This window comes from Pipistrellus kuhlii, unplaced genomic scaffold (genome assembly GCF_014108245.1).
Source record: "Pipistrellus kuhlii isolate mPipKuh1 unplaced genomic scaffold, mPipKuh1.p scaffold_m20_p_15, whole genome shotgun sequence".
NCBI lineage: Eukaryota > Metazoa > Chordata > Mammalia > Chiroptera > Vespertilionidae > Pipistrellus > Pipistrellus kuhlii.
This window is the reverse complement of record NW_023425460.1, coordinates 33915414-33934425: the sequence shown is the minus strand read 5'-3', so window position 1 is coordinate 33934425 and position 19012 is coordinate 33915414. Positions and strand designations below refer to the sequence as shown.

The 19012-nt window shown below is 57.8% G+C and overlaps 1 protein-coding gene across 4 annotated transcripts in view; it reads left to right on the top strand.

Moving 5' to 3' along the window:
- SH3PXD2A (SH3 and PX domains 2A) overlaps positions 1-19012 on the top strand; it is a 216100-nt gene that overhangs the window by 146956 nt on the left and 50132 nt on the right. For 2 of the 4 annotated variants that reach the window (XM_036438926.2, XM_036438924.2), the window contains exons 7-8: positions 7873-7917; positions 14133-14264. In XM_036438926.2, coding sequence (XP_036294819.1) covers positions 7873-7917; positions 14133-14264 — 177 coding nt within the window. The remainder of the gene's footprint in view (positions 1-7872; positions 7918-14132; positions 14265-19012) is intronic. The other 2 variants (XM_045582058.1, XM_045582059.1) reach the window with 1 other exon arrangement.

Below are 19012 nucleotides of genomic sequence, written 5' to 3'. Positions count from 1 at the left end.
TTGAGCAATTAGGAGCCAGTGGTCCCGGATCGTGAGAGGGATATCCAACTGCCGGTTTAGGCCCAATCCTGGCAGTTGGACATCCCCGGGGAGGTCCCAGATTGGAGAGGGTGCAGGCTGGACTGATGGATTCCTCCCTCCCCCCTTGCACGAATTTAATTGATAATCTGATAGCAAGAGTCCAGTCTTGAGAACACAAGACATGCCACTTGCTGTGGCCCTGGGCTGGCCCTGCCAGGTCTGGGCCATTGCTGTTGACTCCATCACTCACTCCTAGCTCTCGCAGAGACAGTCAGGGAGGGAGATGGACTGCAGAGCTGAGGGCCTGCAGACCCAGCAGCTGCTCACTCCCATCCTGCTCTGCTGGCCCCCGTTCCTGCTGCTGCCTCGTCCCCACAGCTACAGGCTTTGCTAGGGGCTAGCCCAGTCAGTGGGGGAGGACCACCAAGGCAGATGCTCCAGGGAGGGGGGTGGCTGGGCTCCTGGAACTCTGAACAAAGCTGAGTTTGTCTCATCTCTGCACACCACCGCCCGGCATGGGGAGGGGGGGAACCTGAGAACCGAGGGGGAGGCTTGCTGTGGGGTCAGGCAGCAGCTGCTGGGAGTGAGGCTCAGGACCTCTCCTGCCTTCCCACCCCGCACCCCTCGGTCTACCCACACTGCCTCTGGCTAACCACAGCACCTGTCTTGATTTAACCTGGAAGCTTCGGGTCTTTCCAGCAAATGGAGGGAGGATGGCAGACCTGCCCACCACCTCCTGCCCACATAGACCCTGTAGGGCCTAGAGTCTAGGCAATTGCAGTGCCCCCTGGGCTCCTTGGCCGCTCTGCCCTTACCCACTTAGGCTGGGCTGTCTCTGCTGTCTCAGCTATGGCCTAGCCCGGGGGCCAAAGTGCCTTTGAACTTGATCCCTAAGGGGCTGTGGAATGGTTTTAGACCCAGCCCAGCCTCCACCCCACCCCATTCCCCACCTGAGCCGGGGAAACTGACTGTTCTCTGACTGCTGAGCCGAGTTGCTGGAGGGTCAGCAGTGCATTCCTACCCCGGGTGGGGCTGCCCCTATGTGGACCCTGGTTTCTGGGAAAGGCAGCTCCTGGGGAAGGAGGCGGCCCCTCCTTACTGAGAGTAAAAACGAATAGGAATATGGCTGCGTTTACAAAGAGAAGCCCGGCAGAAATAAATGGGCCTCCCTTGGCCCATGGCCAGGGAGGATCCAGAGAATATAGTTCCCTGTTTGAGGCCCCTTTGTTCCCAGCTCCTGGCCAGCCTGCCTGGGCTCAAGTCTGGGCCATCGCTTCTTTGCTGTGGGGCCTTGGGAAAAAAAACCTCTGGGTCCTGCTGTCTGCCTGTGTAAAATACAGATTGCTGTCAGGATTAAATTAGGTAGGGCTCATAAAACCTTTGGCACAGTGCCCAACAGGAATGTTCAGAAAGTGGGAACTAATATAATTGTTCTGGCCCCAGCCCTGCCACTCTCCTGCTGTGTGATCTTAGGCAAATGTCTCCCCTTCTCTGGTCTGGAGTCCCAGTCCCCACATGCTTCTTCCAGCCTTTGGGTTGTCACCAAGAAGCCAGAGATCGGGAAAGGAAGGACCTAGAGACAAACAATGGCCTGTCTTCCCATATCAATATTTCTCTCTAGCAAGTCCTTGGGTGAGGATTTAAAAAAAAAAAGAAAAAATCATGGACTTGAACTGATGGGGTGAGGGCTTAAAATGTTGTTACAGCAGCAGCTCAGGGCCTTAGCCCTGCTTCCTATACTCATGGCCTCCAAGGTGGGATTTGTTTCAGGCAGGTGTAACCTGGGCAGTCACACAGGATCCCACACTCACTTGGTTTAATGTTCTTATGTCTCCCATTTAAAAATAATGTGTAATACGAAGCAAGAATTCTTGTGATCCGTCTGCAGTGTGTTAATCTGGGACATCCTTTTTCTGGATGGCATTCATTTTATTTTCACTGTTATGCCTTTTTTCTGCTGCTCTGGGAATGATGACCTATTTCAGGGCCCTTAAAGTGAACATATCATGCAAATTCAGCTACTGCCTTGTAAATTACTTCTTTGTGAAGAACTTTTAGCCCTGTAGGGCTGTCATCAAGATTTGAGCTATCATATGCCCAATAGCAGTACAGAGAGAGAAAATACAGGTTGATTGCCTTCTACACGTGCCCTGATCAGGGCCAGGGATCGAGCTTGCAACTCAGGAATTGAACCTGGGACCCTATGTTAACAGGCTGATACCCTATCCACAGAGCAAAACCATCTAGGGCCTGTTACGATTTTTAAATAACAGGGCTAGCAGCTGTCAGCCCCTAATCAGTCAATGACCTAAAACCGTGGTCAGCAAACTGCAGCTCGCCAGCCACATGCGGCTCTTTGGCCCCTTGAGTGTGGCTCTTCCACAAAATACCACAGCCTGGGCGAGTCTATTTTGAAGAAGTGGTGTTAGAAGAAGTTTAAGTTGAAAAAAATTTTGGCTCAAAAGAAATTTCAATCGTTGAACTGTTGATATTTGACTCTGTTGACTAATAAGTTTGCTGACCACTGGCCTAAACACAGTGGCAGAGTTTCCTGGTGGCCTAGTCAAAAAGAAAAGAAAAGAAAAAACACCTGGAGTCTGTAGGGAACCTAAGAAATCTAGTCCTGTGCAAAGTTTTAGCTGTACAAAAGGAGAGAAAAGAATAGAGTACAGCAGTTATTTAGAAATCAGTTCAAGGCTGCAATGAGGTAAGAACAATAGAATTCCCACAGAGGGAGAGGTCTCGAGTGCTCAGTATTCTGAGATGTTGGTGGAGCAGAAGGGGTGTGTGTGTGTGTGTTCATTCCATTCGGGGGGGGGGGGTCCTGGCAGGGTCTCTGCTTCTCCTCCCCTCCCTGGAGCCCAGGGCGGGGGCTGTGTAAGCTGATAAGGAGGGTGACCCTGCCCTGGTCCCCTGAGCTCTTGGTTTGCTTTCATTCTCTGAGGAGTTTGTGCTGTTGGCTGTTCTCACCCCGGTCTCTCCCACCTGGGCTCTCAGCCCACTCTGGATTTATTAGTTTGGATGGGTGGAACTCGCTTGACACCAAGGAAGGAAGGATTCCTGGAAACATAGTTTGAGACTAGATTTGGGTAAATTGAACCCAGTTCTCATTGCCCTGAGTTACTCAAAGCTAAAAGGAATCTTATTATCCACCTATATAATAGAAGGATAATATGCAAATGGACTGAATGGCAGAACAACCGGTTGCTATGATGTGCACTGACCAGCAGGGGGCAGATGCTCAATGTAGGAGTTGCGCTCTGATGGTCGGTGTGCCTCCCATAGGGGGAGCACTGCTCAGCCACAAGCCAGGCTGATGGCTGATGAGCCCCGCAGCAGTGATGGGAACCTCTCCCATGTCTGTGGCAGCACTAAGGGTATCCATCAGTCAGGCGGGGCTGAGGGGACTCTCCATCCCCCACCCCAACCCCCAGTGCATGAATGTCATGCACCGGGCCTCTAGTGAACCAATAAGAGTCTCTTTCCTGACTTAGGGCTATGCTGGGTTTTTACTCAATGTTTCCCAAACTTCTCTCACGATGAGAATCACCTGGTGGAGTTGTTAAAATACAGATTCCTGAATCCCAACTAAGAAGTGCTAAACTAGAATTTTGGGGAACATATAGGTAAAATTGTATACTTAACTAGTGCTCTAAGACTTCCTTAACATCAGCGGCACCTGTAGGATGGTTCTTTGACTTTCATAATCACCGGTGCCTGACGAGAATCAGGTTCCGCCTCCAAGTGTCCTCAGCTGTATTTGGCCAGGAGGTACAGGCACTTGGTTTTCTCTGGGCCTAAGTTCTCACTGGTCTTGCAAGCCAAGAGCGGTGATCGGGATGGCAGCGGAGGGATCCCGTCTGCCAGGCGCACACTCCTTTAGTCACCAGCTCTGCCCCTGTCGTCCACGCCCCTTTGGGTCCCCCTCCAAAACCTTCCACAGGCATTAGGCCATCTCACTTTCACAACAGCTCTGCCAAGAAGACAAGATCGTGATTTGCACCCTCCTGTTACAGAGGGAGAGGAGGCTCAGATATTTGCTCAGTGCCCAGAATCTCGGGAGGGGGGCGGGGGGGGGGGGGGGGGGGGGGGATAAGGGGGGAAGGGGCGGGAGGCAGAGTAAGCACAAGGATCAAGATGAAAATAAATTCTTGCTCCAGTTCTCCGTCCTCTGCACCTCCGGGATTATTTGCTTTTTTTTCCTTGAGTTTCCATATATTGAGCATGTGCTCAAGAGGTTTTCCCTGGCACAGCGGCCTGTTTCTCTGGAAAGGCTCTTCCGCTGCGGTGCACGCGCAGTGTGGAGCCGGGCACGTTTCTGCGGGAAGAGTCTAGAGAACATCAGAGAGGTAAGTGCCTTGGAGACTCTGGGCCCAAATGCTTGATTCCACAGATGTGAGCATTGGGTCCCAGAGAAGTCAGGCCACTTGCCCAAGGCCATGCAGCTAGTTCTCAGCAAAATCAGTGGTGCAGATCCCCGGACTGATGCCCCGCCGCCCCCCGGTTTCCACCAGACTCCGTGACCCGGCTCTGTAGGGCCCTTGGTTCTGTCACTCGAGGAGACTGAGGGAGGGAGGGAGAGACAACTGGGAGGGCAGGAAGCAGTTGGTTTGTGTCAGTCACAGCTGCTCATTTGGCCGCGCCTGCCTCTTGCTCCTTCACCCCATCTCACTGTCTCCGTTTTCCCAGCCCCGAGCCAGCAGCCTTGTCTGCCTCCTGGCTGGAGGGCCGGGGTTTGCGAGCCAGGGGTTCTCTGTTCATTGTAATGAGGCCGAGGGGGTCCTTCCCACCCTGGGAGACAGCTTGCTCGGGTGGGCTGGACAGCAGGCACTCCAAAGGGGGGATGTGGGGGTGGGAACCATGGAACTGGATTAATTCTGTGGGTCCAGGGGACTGGGAAATAAATCATGGTTTAAAAAACTTAAAATAAAAAAGGAGAGGCTCATTTCTGGTTCGCTTCCCATTTTCCTTTGGAGAGAGAAGGAAAGGCCTGCGTATGGGGATGGGGGGACATGGCGTGAGCTCAGGCTGCACACTTATTAGGGACTCAGTTTCCTGTCTGCCCCAAATGCCCAAACCCCAAAGGCCTAGAAAGGTAGAAGATCCGTCAAGATAATCCTTTTTTTTATAAACCTTTATTTCCTTGAGATGATTCTTGAAAAAAAAAATTTCCTAGCAGCCAAGACCTTGTGGGCATTTAGTCTCTGTGGGCTGAGGATCCCCACTTCTCTCTCTGACATAGGGGTTGACAAACCACTGGCCCACAGGTCCTGCCCAGCCCAACAGATGGCTTTGTCAATAAAGTTTTATTGGCACACTGCCCACTCACAGGGTTGAGTAATCTGGGCAGAAGACCACATGGCCCACAAAGCCCAGAACATTGATTCTCTGGCCCTTTACAGAAACAGTTTGTCAACTCCTATTCTGGCAGAACGGGCTCTCCAGGCCCAGGCCAAATCATTTCCCTTGGCTCACTGAGAGGGGTTAGCACTTCCCAAAAGGTTTCCTTCGGAAGATCCCAAAAGAAACCAAAAAGGGAGGTGTGCCACATAAGGCCAGCAGAGACGAAGAGAGATGTGGGTAACCTCTGGCTGGGTGGGGCCAGATGGTGATGGGACCAGCCTGGCCCGGCCTTGCTGGGGGGCAGCCCACCTGGGGCACGGCCACAGGAAGTGAGAGCCCCAGCAAGCTGTGGCGGCCAGCAACCAAGTCCCCATTCTGAACTCAGACCCACTTGGCCCACCCCACTCACAGCCTCGGAAAGCCTAGCTGCATCTAGCCTGTCTCAGGCCCACTTATTTAACCTCTCTAGTTTTAAGGTTAAATTAAGTTATTTAACCTCTCTAGTTCGTATGAAAGCAGGGCCAGCTTAGCTCTGTCTGCCCCAGGAGGCTTCCCATTGCTGGCCCCGTAGGAGGCTGTGGCCACAGGAAGCTTGTCTCTGGGTGCACCCCCCCCCCCCCCAGAGTCTCTCCACCCCCCACTCCAACTGATGTCTGGGGTTTGCCTGGTGTCAGCATTTTCTTGGTGCATCCGGTCTGAGCACCGTCCGGGTCTCGTCCCGGGAGCTCCCGGAGTGTGTGTGCTGCTTCTGGTGCCCCCGAGCTGAGGGAACAAAGCTCCGGGGAGATGTGGCTGGTGGCGGCTGGTCACTGAGCAAGGAGCTGTGTCCTGGGCACCGGATGCTGAGCACTGCCTGCCTATGATCTCCTTTAAGCCTCACGGCAACCCAGAAGGTCAATGTACCGTTTCATCTGGAGTTTTACAAGTGAGGGAGCAGGCTCAGAGAGGTTGCGTGACTTCCTCAAAGGAGCAGAGCTAGAGACCTTGCTGAACCGCTCCACCGGACCCCCACTCTGTTGGCTTACGGCAGGAACTGGCAGAGCCAAGCTTCCCGGGTCTAGGTGGGGGGGGCCAGCCTGCCCTCGGAAGGCGGGTGCTGAGCAAGGACCAAGGGAGAGTTAGGTGGGTTAAGGGGTGAGCGGCCAAATGGTCACCTGAGGTCCGTGTCCCCACGGGAGAGGGACACTGTCAGCTGTGGGACTTCAGGGAAGTTATTTAACCTCTCCAGTTCATCTTTCCCGCCAGTAAGATGCAGGGAAGACCGTGTCGTTGCAGGTTTATGGAGAAAAACAAATGAGTTCTATATGTCAGTGCTCAGCACGATGCTTGGTGTACAGTGATGCCGTGTAAACGTTTGCTGCTGTTACCGGGTCAGGCAGCAGTGCTGGCCGGTGCTGGTGGGCAGTACAAGGATTCTGTCTCTATGTTTGGATGAGGGTGCGCGTAAGGGTTTGTGTCTCAACGTGCATCTCAACATTCGCTCCTTACTGCCCCTGCTGCTCCCTGCGGCGATGGACAGCTCAGCAGAGGAAGCCCCGGCCAGAGTGTTCCCAGGCCTGCTTCCGTGCCTGGCTCTGCCGCTCTGTGCTGGTGGGAATGTGGGCTGGTTCCTTCCCTGGTCCGAACTCATTTTCCTTCCCTGTAAAATGGGGTGGAAAACGCATACCCGCCTCGAGGGTTGCTGTGGGGAGTAAATGAGCCGCTGTGCACCACGGTGGACGGTCCATGTTGATTGCATGTTGATTCGCTGGAAATGTTCACACCATTGGTTAGGCTAAGAGCTTTCTGCCTCATAATCTACATATATATATATATAATAGCCTAAGCGACCAAACGACCGAACAACCAGTTGTTCCAGGTTTCTGTGCCTGGAAAAGGGCCCTCATCTCTATTGGTCACTAAAGGTCCCCGTTCTGGATTGGAGTTGAGGTGTGAGGCTCTACAATGAGGCGTCCTCCCGTTCTGCCAGGGCCTGTCTGTCTTCCTCAGGGGGTGGGGCTGGGGCTAGAGAAGATATCCGGGCCAGTGGGGCGGTGCCCCAGCCTAGAGGCTGGCCTTGGGTTCCCCAACCCTGATGTCTGAATTCCCGGCTCAGGCTGCTGGTGAGGATCCTTGGAGCCACGTGGCCGTGCGGGGCCAGCCACCCACAGGGCCAACGACAAAGGTCCGGGCTGCCTTCTCCAGGGCAGTCACAACCCAGCCCACGGGCCCTGATCCAAGCGAGGATTGTGTGGGCTTCTCTGTGCTGCAAAGGATGCCTGCGTTTCGGCAGACACCTCATTATCCCCATCCCAGCCGGCCTCTGCCTCTGCAATCACTCCGGCCGGCCGGCCCACGCCCAGCAGCCAGCCCAGGGCCAGGAAATCACTCCCCTCCCCTCCCCCGCCTTCCGCCAGCTGCTCTACGGGTGCCTGCAGCCACTCGCCCGCTGGACCTCCTGCCTGCCTAACGGTTCTCTCTCCTCTGGTTCTCTTCTCCCGCTGCCGCCTGCTCTCGGGGACTCGGAAGTGTGGCTCTCCAGCTGGGCTGAGTCTCCCAAAAAGGACGTCACAGGTACTGCCCAGTGTGCATGCGAGTGCATGTGTGTGCCATGTGCGCCTCAGGCGTCCGCGTGTGGGAGCCAGGGCTGCCGGCCCCTTGCCGCATGCTTTCCTGCGAGACGGAGCAGCTCTCTGTCAGTTCGCCCGGCATCCTCTCTGCCTCCTTCGCTGCCTAGACTCTGCCTGCCTTTCCACCCTGTTAGGCCTCAGGTCCGGCCTCGGAAGCTCCGTGTGTAGCAGATGCACTCTGGACCCAGAGTGTGTGGGTTTGAACCCCAGTTCTGCTGCGTCCCGGGCTGTGCTGCCCTGGGGGGGGAGGTTCTGTGACCATCCCAAGTGGGTGCAGTGCCACCTCCTGGGGAGCCTGGCACACTGAGAGTGCCCCTACCATCATCGTCAACAATTAGCTCAATGGGCGGTCCCTGTGAGACGGGCCAGCCCAGGGTTACTCATCTCTCTCCAGGCAGCTCACCTGAGGCTGGAGCGGAAGCCTGGTTCCCACCGGTCCGCACTGGAGAACGCAGGGAGCTGCAGCAGGAAGTGGGGAGGCCTGTGACTTTGGGGGAGGTCATAGCCCCTGGCCCTAGGGGTGCAGAGCCTCCGGAGGCTTTCCACACTTCGGGCTGCCTGGCCCAGGATGGCCCTCGGACACTTAGAACTGTGCCCTGTGTCTGTCCAGGCGGAGCTGGGCCAGGGTTCCCGGCTTGCCTTTAGTCTTGGATCTTACTGGATAGTGGCAGGCAGAGGGTGAGGGTCCCCTGCACCCCCCAACCCCCACCCCCGCTTTCTCAGCCCAAACCTGAGAGCAGAGGTTCAGGCTTGGAGATTGTGGAACAGGCAGCGAGCGGGTCAGAGGTCAGAGGGAGCTGGGCCAGCCCCAGGGGTCAGCGCCCCAGGCTCAGCCCCTCCCACCACAGCTGTGGGCCGGGAACAGGAGGTGGACATCTGTGAGCTGGGCCCCAGAAGAAGGCAGCAGTCAGGAGGACCCCTTGTCTGTCCCAAGCCCCTTGCAGTCATCCTCCTGGCGTTGCCTATGACGCGGGCCTGGGCCTGAGCTAATCACTGGGCTCCTGTCCCTTTTTCCCCTCTCCGCGAGCCAGCGAGCCCGAGCCCACTTGGCCCACAACAATACATTTTATTCACCAAACGTATAGCCTGGCCGCCCCAGGGCCTGTGGAGAAGCCGGCCTGGCCGAGTCCAGCTGGGAGGAACCAGTGGTGAGGGGAGGGACGAGAGGGACCTTGGTGGGATGTCCAGGGTTTGGGGGGGCCTTGGAGAGGTTGGGGAGCCTGGGGCAGGGGGCCACCACAAGGCTTGGCTCCTTAGGATGAGCTCAGCTGTTGGGAGAGAGAGAGGCTGTGGTGGGCTGGGGGTTGGGGTGGTGAGACCAGCCAGACTGGAGTCCGGGGTCAGAGTCTTGGCGTGAGTCACCAGGTCTCTGTGGGCCTTGGTTTCCCCATCTGGAATGTTGGGGTGTTTGATGAGTCAGAAAACTCAGTGGGAGGTAAGGTCTTTGGGGTTGCTTCACCTGGTATCCCCTCCGATCGGGCTCTGCAGGGCCTGCCGCCTGCCAGGAGGCCAGTCTGAGGGGGTCGCGTTGCAGGGACACAGCCTTGGCCACCCTTCTCCTGGCCCTGTGGCCCTTGCCCTGAGCTGCCTGCTGGTCCTGAGGCTGCAGAGGACACTAACCCCCTCCTCCCCGAACTTCCCACTTCTGTTGGCTTTATCCACACAGTTTAGTTTGCATAGAGCATTAACCCTGTCACCTTATCCTGTGCTCGGAGCAGCCCCACGAGACAGGTCTGTTCCGGTTCCTGTTTACCGATGAGGAAGCTAAAGCCCAGAGAGGTTAAGCGTCCTCCCCAGGGTCACAGAGCTAGTGGGGGCAATGCAGGACTGGGCCTCAGACCCTGAGACTCCAGTCGTATGCTTTTGTGTCATAAACCTCAGGTAACTGTTGTGTCCAGTGCCACGTGGTATGGCACCCGTCCTGGGGCATCTACCCTCAGCAGAGAGACTTTTGTCTAAAGCACGAGGTCTGGTTGGGCCGCAGGGTCACACGAAACATTCAGTGCAGGACAGGCACAAGCACGACGGCGAGAGCGATCCGGCGACTCCCGGAGGCAGATGGTCGGGGAGCATTGGGGTTGGTTGAGAGAAGGGCATTCCATGCGGGGGTGAGGGGCGGGAGGTGGGGGCGCAGCTACTGCAAAGGCCCTGGAGGAAGAACCTGCGTAGAACAGGGTGGCCGGCACAGAGCGATGCCCCAGGCACGTGTGTGGAACGGTGCATGTTGCCTGGAACAGGGCGGTGTGTGTCAGGGAACTTGGGGAGCTCACGTTGTCAAGAAAGACTAAACTAAAGGCCAAGCTCAAGTTTGGCCTTTCTCCTATAAGCCACGGGGACCCGCTGGAGCAGAGGGTTGACTTGGCAAAAGCCTTGTTAAGAAGTTTACCTTGGCAGCCAAGCCCGGGCAGGAGCCCGCAGTCCCTCCAGGTGGCAGCCAGAGGAGGGCAGGTGTGAGGCAGGGCAGGGCTCTGGGGAGGGCACAGGGCCCATCCCTGGATGGGACTCTGACAAAGCCCCCTTCCAACCCGGGAGGGGCTCCCCTCCCCAGAAGGGCCCACCCCTTCTCCCAGTCTCTGCCAAACCCTTTGCATCTGAAGACAGGAGTCTCCCTCCACTGCCTCCCTCTCCTCCTTTCTGGGGCCAGCCCCTCCAGCCCCTCACTTTCCAGGCCTGTGTTGGGAGGAGATCCAGCCTCTGCGAGATGACATCACCCACCCGCCCGCCCGCCTGCCGAGTAGTTTCTCATCTGGATACCTGCTCCCAGCTCACGCCCACCCGGGCATCCCTGGGCAGCCAACACCCTGAGAGTCAGATGCCAGAGCGAGCACGCTGGAGCCAGCATGCGCTGGGGGCGGGGAGAGAGGGGAGGGTAGCCAGGAGCACTGAGTGTCTGTGTGTCTATCTGTCCATCTGTAGCCTTCGAGAAGTGCCACCGCCTGTCTTGTGTGCTCTGGAATGTCTGGAGAACATTCCCTTACCCTTCCTACCTGCACCCCAGAGTGCCCGTCTTCAGGAACCCCGGCCAGGGTTCCAAGGGACTGGGGGAAGGAAGGGGTATGTAGGTTTTTCCCCTCTCCGAAATCTTGTCTCAGGTTTCCTTGGCTCCAATGAAAATGAGCTGATGTCTCTCCATTCCCCAGCACCCCTGCTTGTCCTCCCTGGCAGCTTCCAACCCCTTGCTCCTCTGTGCCTTTCCTCCCCTCCACAGTTTCGTTGTCTAGTTTTCCCAAATGTCAGAAGCGAGGCCCTGCCCGGTGTATCTGTCTTGGCTCAAAACAAACCAGTAAGTCACTTGGTCCATCTGTCTTGCCTGTCCATTCATTTCATTCATTTCACAAGTGCTTTACTGAGTGCCAGCGACCTAAGTGGACACTGCGGTCTGCTCCATAGATGCAGCAAGAATCATTGTCTTTATTAAGCACCGACTGTGTGCCAGGTGTCCGGGACAGGATGAGGCCGGCCTTTCCTTGGAAACCAGGGGCCAGGGTCTCTCAGGAGGCCAGGCACGGCGCCCACGTTCAGAACACAAGCACCCGGTGTTAGGTGGGCTTGGGTTCAGTCCCAGCCATGTGGCCTCAGGGACAGTGCTTACTCCCCTGAGCCTCAGTCTGCCTGTGTGTGAAATGGGGCTGCAACCAGACCTGCCACGTAGGGTTGTTATGGGGATCAAACCAGACGGCGAGAGGATGCGTGCGGTTGGCACTTGGCGCAGTGCTGCCCACGTGTGAGCACTAACGAGGCTCATGGTTAATCCTGGGTGTGGCCCGGGTGCTCTCGGGATTTGGAAGCTCGCTCACCTGCTGCTGGGGAGCCCCTCTTGTGTGTGTATCTTGAGTTTGCGATGGATGCTCTTAGCCACAGAAGCACTGTGGTCCCCCGGGGCCCGGTGGGAGGTGGTCTCTGTCAGCACTGTGGCCAGCACTGCCTCTGTCCTGCTGGCTGTCTGAGAGCAGAGCCAGGCCGGCCCAGCTGCCTCGCTGTTGGTTGCATTTCTGCCTGAAATACAATCCTGGCTTTGGAGGGGTTGCCTTCTGGGTCTCCATAGGGCTGAGCTGGAGTTGCAGGATTCTGAGAGAAAACTGTCAGGGGCAGTGGGTTTCTTTCCCTTTTGTTGCCCTAGGTTGGGTAGAATCTTGGCCACAAACGACCCAAGGATCTAAGCAGGGCTCCTCACTCCTGACTGCACAGGAGAACCAGGGGAAGATGGGGTGTCTGAAATATATACCCCAGACCAATGAAATCTGGGCCTCTGGAGTTGGGACCCAGGCATCTGTATTCCTTACAAGCTCCCTGGGTGGTTTGGTGAGGCCAGGCCAAGGACCTTTGTGCAGGAGAATGAGATGCCTGGAAACAGGAACCAGGCAGTTCGGTGATGGAGAGAGAAATGGGCTTGAACCTAAAGCAGTGAGTTTGGTGCTCTGTCTAGCAGCTGTGTGAGTGGGGACGCGCCTCGCGGCTTCTCTGGGCCTCTGAGTTGTCTTTTGTGAAGTGGGAAGGTGAGGAGGTGGTGGTTAGGATGACTTGGGACGGCGTACATGCCTGGCACAGAACGTTGGCAAGTTGGACTCGAGCACAGAGGGAGCGAGGCTGCAGGCTGGAGCACCACGGGGGCCTGGGAAGCCTGGCAGGGGGCGGTGTGAAGCCGCAGCCCCCCAGGCGGCCGGCGTCCGTACCGAGCGGTGGCCACGTAGCTTCAGGTGCTAGGGGTCGGGAGGTGCCCCGTAGGTCTCTGGTTTGTGGATCCTTTGAGCTCCTTGGGGCACCTGATGTCTTAGGTCAGTGGTCGGCGAACTCATTCGTCAACAGGAGCGGCAAACCGCAGCTCGAGAGCCACAGTTTGCCGACCGCTGTCTTAGGCGTTTTGAGTGATGGTGGTGGTAATAGTGAAGCACAGAGCGTTGGCAGCAGCACACCCACCTCCTGGTTCCGTGTTTGCTTAATGAACGTTTGCTTAAGTGGCTGAGGAGGACAGAGAGGCTGTTTGCGGCTCGGGAGCCTGCCCTCCTGCTAAGCACCCCCACCTCTGACCCCCTCCAGCTCCATGGAGCTGCCAGGAGAGGGCAGCTGGAGGTTTGTGGGAGCTGGACCACACCCCCCAGCGCTTAGAGGCCGAGGGAGACTGAGTCAGTCCCCATGTGGCCGGTGGGCAGCGGCCTGGCCAGACCAGTGCCCCCTCTGAAAGCAGGCCTGGGAGAGCGGGCCCGAGGCTGGTGCGTGCGTGCTGGGCCCTGGGCTTGGTGGCAGCGCCCCGGTGAGCCCAAGGGGTAGGCGTGGAGCCGAACGTAAGGAAAAATTGGGGAGGGGGGGCGCGGGCTGGGCTGGCCTGCCGCTGGCTTTCTTCTTGGGTTTCAAGTAAACAGTCTCGGCCCTCCTCCCCCTCCCCTGCCTCCACCCCCGGCTCCTCATTCGATGGGTCTCATGTGTTTCTATTTAAGGGTTGCAAGTAAACCCCAGTGATTGGCGGCCTCAAACCCTCTTGACTTCTCGCCTGGGCCCGGGCTGTGGAGACCAGTCTCTCCCGCTCTCTCCCTCTCCCTCCGGAGGGGAGGACTGCTGACTCCTCGCTCTCTTCTCTCTCTCTCTTTCTCTCTCTTTCTCTGGGTTTACAGGGGCCGGGGGAGAGGCAGGAGCCCTCCTCCTCGCCTTGCCTTTCTCTCTCTCTCTCTCCCTCTCTCTCTCTCTCTCTCTCCCCTCCGCTCCGGCTTCAGCCCTCATGGGCCGCCCACCCGCCGCCCTCCCCGCACACCCCTGTTGCCGAGGGGTCTGGAGAGCCCACGTCCGCCCCAGGCCTCTCCCCTGCCCCCCGCGTGCCGGGCTGTGACCCACTCATCCGGCAGCAGGCTTTCCCTCTGAGTTGCCTTGGCCTCCGTCTCCGTCTTCATCTCTGTCTCTGTCTCTGTCGGTCCCTCTCCAGCCCCCTCCCTCCCTCCGTCCCCGGCTCCCATGTCCCCCGGCCCCCGCGGTGCAGCGGGCCGGTGCGGGGCCTTGCTATATGGCCTGTCCTTGGGGCCCAGCGAGCCGCGAACCCTGGCTGCGGGCAGCCCCCCGGAGCGGCGCTGGCGACAGAGCAGCCTCCCCCGAGGCCGATGGACAGGGGGCGCCCCGGCCGCGGGGCCATGGCTGGCCGCTGGCTCACCGCGTGCTTTCTGCCCTCGCCAGGTGCCGACACCAGCGCCGAGCCCATGATCCTGGAACAGTACGTGGTGGTGTCCAACTATAAGAAGCAGGAGAACTCGGAGCTGAGCCTCCAGGCCGGGGAGGTGGTGGATGTCATCGAGAAGAACGAGAGCGGTGAGTGTCCCGGCCGGCCAGCCGGTCACTGGAGGGGGAGGGTGGGCAGCGGCTCCTCGGACGCACCGGACGGCTGGTTTTGTTCCCTTCCTCCTCCCCCACCGCCGCAGCTATACGTTATTTCCATCTGGCGGGGAGCGGGCTGGAGAGGCTGAAGTTTCCCCTGTTGGTTTGGGCCGCAGGCCAGCAGTTTGCCTGGTGGTGGAGGAATGTGTCCAGCGCTCGGGGTGATTAACCGGCTGTGCTAATGCAAGGCCGGCGTGGCAGCGTGGGTACGGCTCTCCGCCCCACGTCTCAGGTCCCCGTGTCCTCGGAGGGCCCTGGGGAGGGAGCGCCCCGCTCAGGGGCACCCTCCAGCAGCGTCCCCAGGGTCCAGGCAGGGGTGGGGGAAGGCAGGCCATGATGTCACTGTGAGTCCAGGGTCCTGAGCCCCTGGTGTGTTGTCTGAGGATAGGCCAGGCCTGGGGGGTGCGGTGGGGGGGTGGGAGTTGGCTGGTGTCTGGGCAGTGAGCTGACTGCCCCCTGCCGAGCTGAAGGCTGCCAGGACCTGGGAAGAAGGCCCAGACGAGGGGGAAGGCCCAGGAGGGTCCTGCAGCAGCCGCCCTGTCCCTGGGAGCTGAGGCTTTGTCTTGACGTGGGCTGTCGGGGGTTGGGGGGGGCGCTGCTGGTTCCAGGGTGCTCTCCGAGTGGACCAAGTGCCACAGGAGCCTCTGTAGGTGGAGAGAGGAGTCCAGTCTGAGTGCAGTCCCTGCAGGACCAGGGGCAACTCTGGCCCGGGACACTGAGCAGCTGCTTGCCCGGGGCCTGCGGGACTGGAATTGGTTCCTGGGCTGTGTTTTGCTTTCGGTTTGCTGTGAGGGGAGGCCCGTGCACCTCCGGGCTGTGTTTGGAGGCTTCTCCCAGAGGGGCGGGGCCTGTTCTCCTTTTCCTGTCCTGCTCATTTCCCTCCCGCTATTCTGAGCTCTGAAGGGAAGGCAGGCCAAAGGATGACTGTGCCCATGCTACAGATGAACTGACACCCAGGAAATCTGAGGGGAAGTGAGTCATCTGAGGTCAAAAGCAGAACAGAACAGGCGTGTGCCTGGGCCCCTGGTTTCTATGCTGGTGGGCAGCAAGTCGCTGTGGAGATGCTAAGGAAATCCCAGCAGACCTCCTGGGGGAGGTGAGCTTAGGCTGTGATGCCAGCGTAGGCCTGACCCATGACCCTCCCGGGTTTGGGGTTTTCGATGCCTGTTTCCCTGTCAGAGACCTCAGGCTCTGCCTTTGTGCCTGGAGTCACCTCCAAGGCAGATGGCAGCCATGGCCCCCTCGGCAGAGCCACATCCTGAGTGTAAGGCCGGGGGCCTCACCCCATGGGCGCACAGGGGTCCTCCTGCCCAGCGTTGCCTTCAGCCTTTGTTCTGGTGCCAGTCCTACCTCCAGGAAGCTGCCTTGGCCCTGGGAACCCTCTGCACCCCACGCAGGGGATCTCTGCTGGTGGAACTAGAGACAACAGCTGGGGGGAGAGATGTTTGTTTTGGAGCTTGCTACTCCAGAGAAAGGCAGGCCCATTTCTCCGTATAAGGTCAGGTCTGCTCAGACGTCGAGTTCTGGCTTAGGGACCCTTCTGCCACCCCGCTGCCTTGGAGCAGCAGGAGGAGTGGGTACCAGCTGCTGCCCAGGACTCCCTGGTTCTCAGGGATGGTGTCCTCTGCCTTCCCATCCCATCTGGGACCCCGGAACTCCAGGGAGTCCTGCCTAGGAGAGGAGAAGGAAGGGCCTTGACCAAGTGGGGGTTCTGTGTTAGACCTGGGAAGGCCTAGAGGCACCTCCTCTTCTCAGGGGTGCAGATGGCTGTGTGAGGGGGCTCAGGCCGCCTGACTCCCTAGAGCAGCCGAGTCTGGCACACAGACCCTCTGAGGGAGCTGCTGTCCCTGGAAGCCCACCACTGACTCCTGGCTGGGTAGCTTCAAGTCCCTTAATCCCTCTGGGCCTCAGTTGTCTCTTCTGTACATTGGACATAATCTGGTGACTGCATGGGGCCATGGCCTAGAGGAGATGAGCTTCCTGAGCCCTCTCCCATGTCTGAACTCCGTGGCTGGGAGCCTCCCATGGGCCCTGGGTGTCAGGTGGGAGAGCCCTCCGAAATGCGGCTTTTCCACTCCTCTGTGCCTTTTCCTTGGCGGAGACAGCTGCTCAGCAGCCGATGTTTACACAGGGGCCTTGCCGTGCTGTGTTTACCATGTAAACCCACACTCTCTGTTGCCATAAAACCAGGAGGCCTGGCCCTGGCAGGATGGCTCAGTTGGTTGGAGCATCATCCCATACACCAAGAGGTTGTGGGTTCCATTTCCTGTCAGGGCACATGTCTAGGTTGTGGGTTTGATTCTCCGTCAGGACGCATACGGGAGGCAACCAATCCATGTCATCCCCCCACCCCACCCCACCCCGCCTTCCTTTCTCTTCCTAAAAATCAGTGAAAGCATATCCTTGGGTGAGGATGGGGGGGGGGGGGGGAAGAAAGCCAGGCAGCCTGGACTGTAGACCAGCTTCACCAGAGAAGCTGAGTGGGTGAAGGGGAGAAAGGAAGAGGGCCAAGCTACTGACCCTCTGGTGGGTGGTTTCCCAGATCAAGGGAGCTGAGCGGCTGATGATGGGAGAGAGGAGGTGTGTTGTGCATCCTGCAGGCTGGTTTTGGAAGGAGGGGTGAGTAAGGCTTTTGAACTCGGGAACAAAGACCCCATTGTGACGCCTTTGACCTTGGGACCCGGTGGGTGTGTTGAGGCATTTCCACTTGAATTGCTGGGGCAGCAGTCCCAGTTAGCACCAGTCTCGCTCCCCAGGGCCTGGCCTTGCCACTGGGAGCCAGGACTCTGCCTGTGCCCCCTTCTGGCTGGGCTGGAAGTCCCTTGACTAGAATGTCCATAGACGGATCCAGCCACCTCTGTTTACCTGCTCATCAGAGCCCTCTGCCTGGGATATTAGCTGCCAAGCATTTTGGAGGTGTGGTTGTGCCAGTGCTCTGTCATCTTATTGGCCTAAAGAGAGATGTGCCTGGAAGATAATCGAGAGTTAGTAAACAGTAAAAAACAGGTTTTGGGCCATGCACTTTGCATGTATCATTTTACTGCAACATGGAAAGAACCCATGAAGTAGAAGATACTTTGACCATTTATTTCATGGCTAAAGTAACGGGCTGCACGGTTGTCCATTTCCCTAGAGTTCAATAGCTGAGATCTCTCCCCTCGACAGAGGATGTGGGCGGAGGGTGAGAGTGGGCCGATCCTGGGTAGGCTCCTCCCTGAGTTGCTGATGCTGCTGGTCAGGGAAAGACAAGGGCTGGATGAGAGGACCACCAGGATCCTGGAATGTCATTGCGGAAGGATGCCCCTGTGTCCCTCCTTCCAGCGTGGTGCCCATAGGGAGTGGAAATTCATGTTGTTAGTTGTTTCTTTGAACTTGGGGATAAGCAATAGCCAAGAGGATTAGAGGAGGAGGGTGTATACTCAGCCCTGAGATCAAGCCTATTCTTATGGCGGACAGAAGTCAAAGAGCCAGAGCAAGCCCCGCGTCAGGAAAGACATTTTTGAATCAAGCAGCGTGCCTGGGGCCCAGCCAGGGAAGGACTGTTTTTCTCCGTTGATCAACGGGGACAAATCGAGCAGAGTGATTCAGCGGCTTTGTTAGCTTTGCCAACCAGCAGGGCAGGCGTCCACCATTGTTCTCTCGTCTTTGGAAGCCCCTTCCCGCTGGACATAAACAGGGGTCCCTGAGACGCTTCCTTTCTAGGACATTCTTATGCCTCAAAGGCCACATTGGCTTCACCTTCCAGCAGGCATAATCTGGCCTGAGTTCTGGCAGAGGGGTGGTGGCAAGGCCCCAGTTGTCTGATTCCTGTGCTGAGCGAAAGCTACGTTCCAAGATTGTTTCTTTCTCAGGACTAGGGGCCAAGGGAGGATGTGGGGATATGAGTCAACAGATGCTCATTGTTTTCCTGCCTCAGCTTTCCTTCTCTGAGTCTTTGCTTTTTCCCTGGCACCAGTGTGATAACAGTGGGAGTTCTTAACGTCCTGGGAGAGCACATAGCTATAGGATCAAAGATAAAGGCATTGTGCTAGCATGGAATTTTGGGCTTTGCTGGCCCATCAGGTGAGAAATTGTACAGGCAAGAAAACTAAGCCCTGGACGGATAGCCACTCAGACTTGCTCATTATTGAAAAGATTATTGAAGACTAGGAGCCCAGTGCACGAATTCTCGGGGTGGCCTGAGGAGATCGGGCCCAGCTCGTGCCCCCAGCCTCAAAGCCCCAAACCCTCACAGTCCCACCGCGCACTCCGCCTTGGCCTGGTGCTGCCCCCTCACCTGCTCCACCATCTAGCCTGTGGGTGATTGATTGGGGCCGGATTGATTGGGGCTGGCCCCCTGCCTGACTCCATCAGTGCCTGGGAGCCAGGTGGTGCGCCCCCTCCCCCCACACTGCTGTCACTATAGTCGCCATCTGTGGGGTGATCAGCGGGGAAATTGGGCCCCACTCATACCCACCTTGGCCTGGCACCTCCTGCTCACCTGCTCCACCATCCCACCACGGTTCTGCACTCATTGGGACCCATCAGGGCCAGCAGTGCCTCCACTGCCACCCACTGCCAGCAGCCAGCTCCAGGTTGCCACTGCCCACCATGTTCCACATCACCCCCTGGTGGTCAGCGCCTGTCATAGCGAGTGGTTGAATTCCCGGTCTCCAGTCCAATGACCACCCGAGGGGACAATT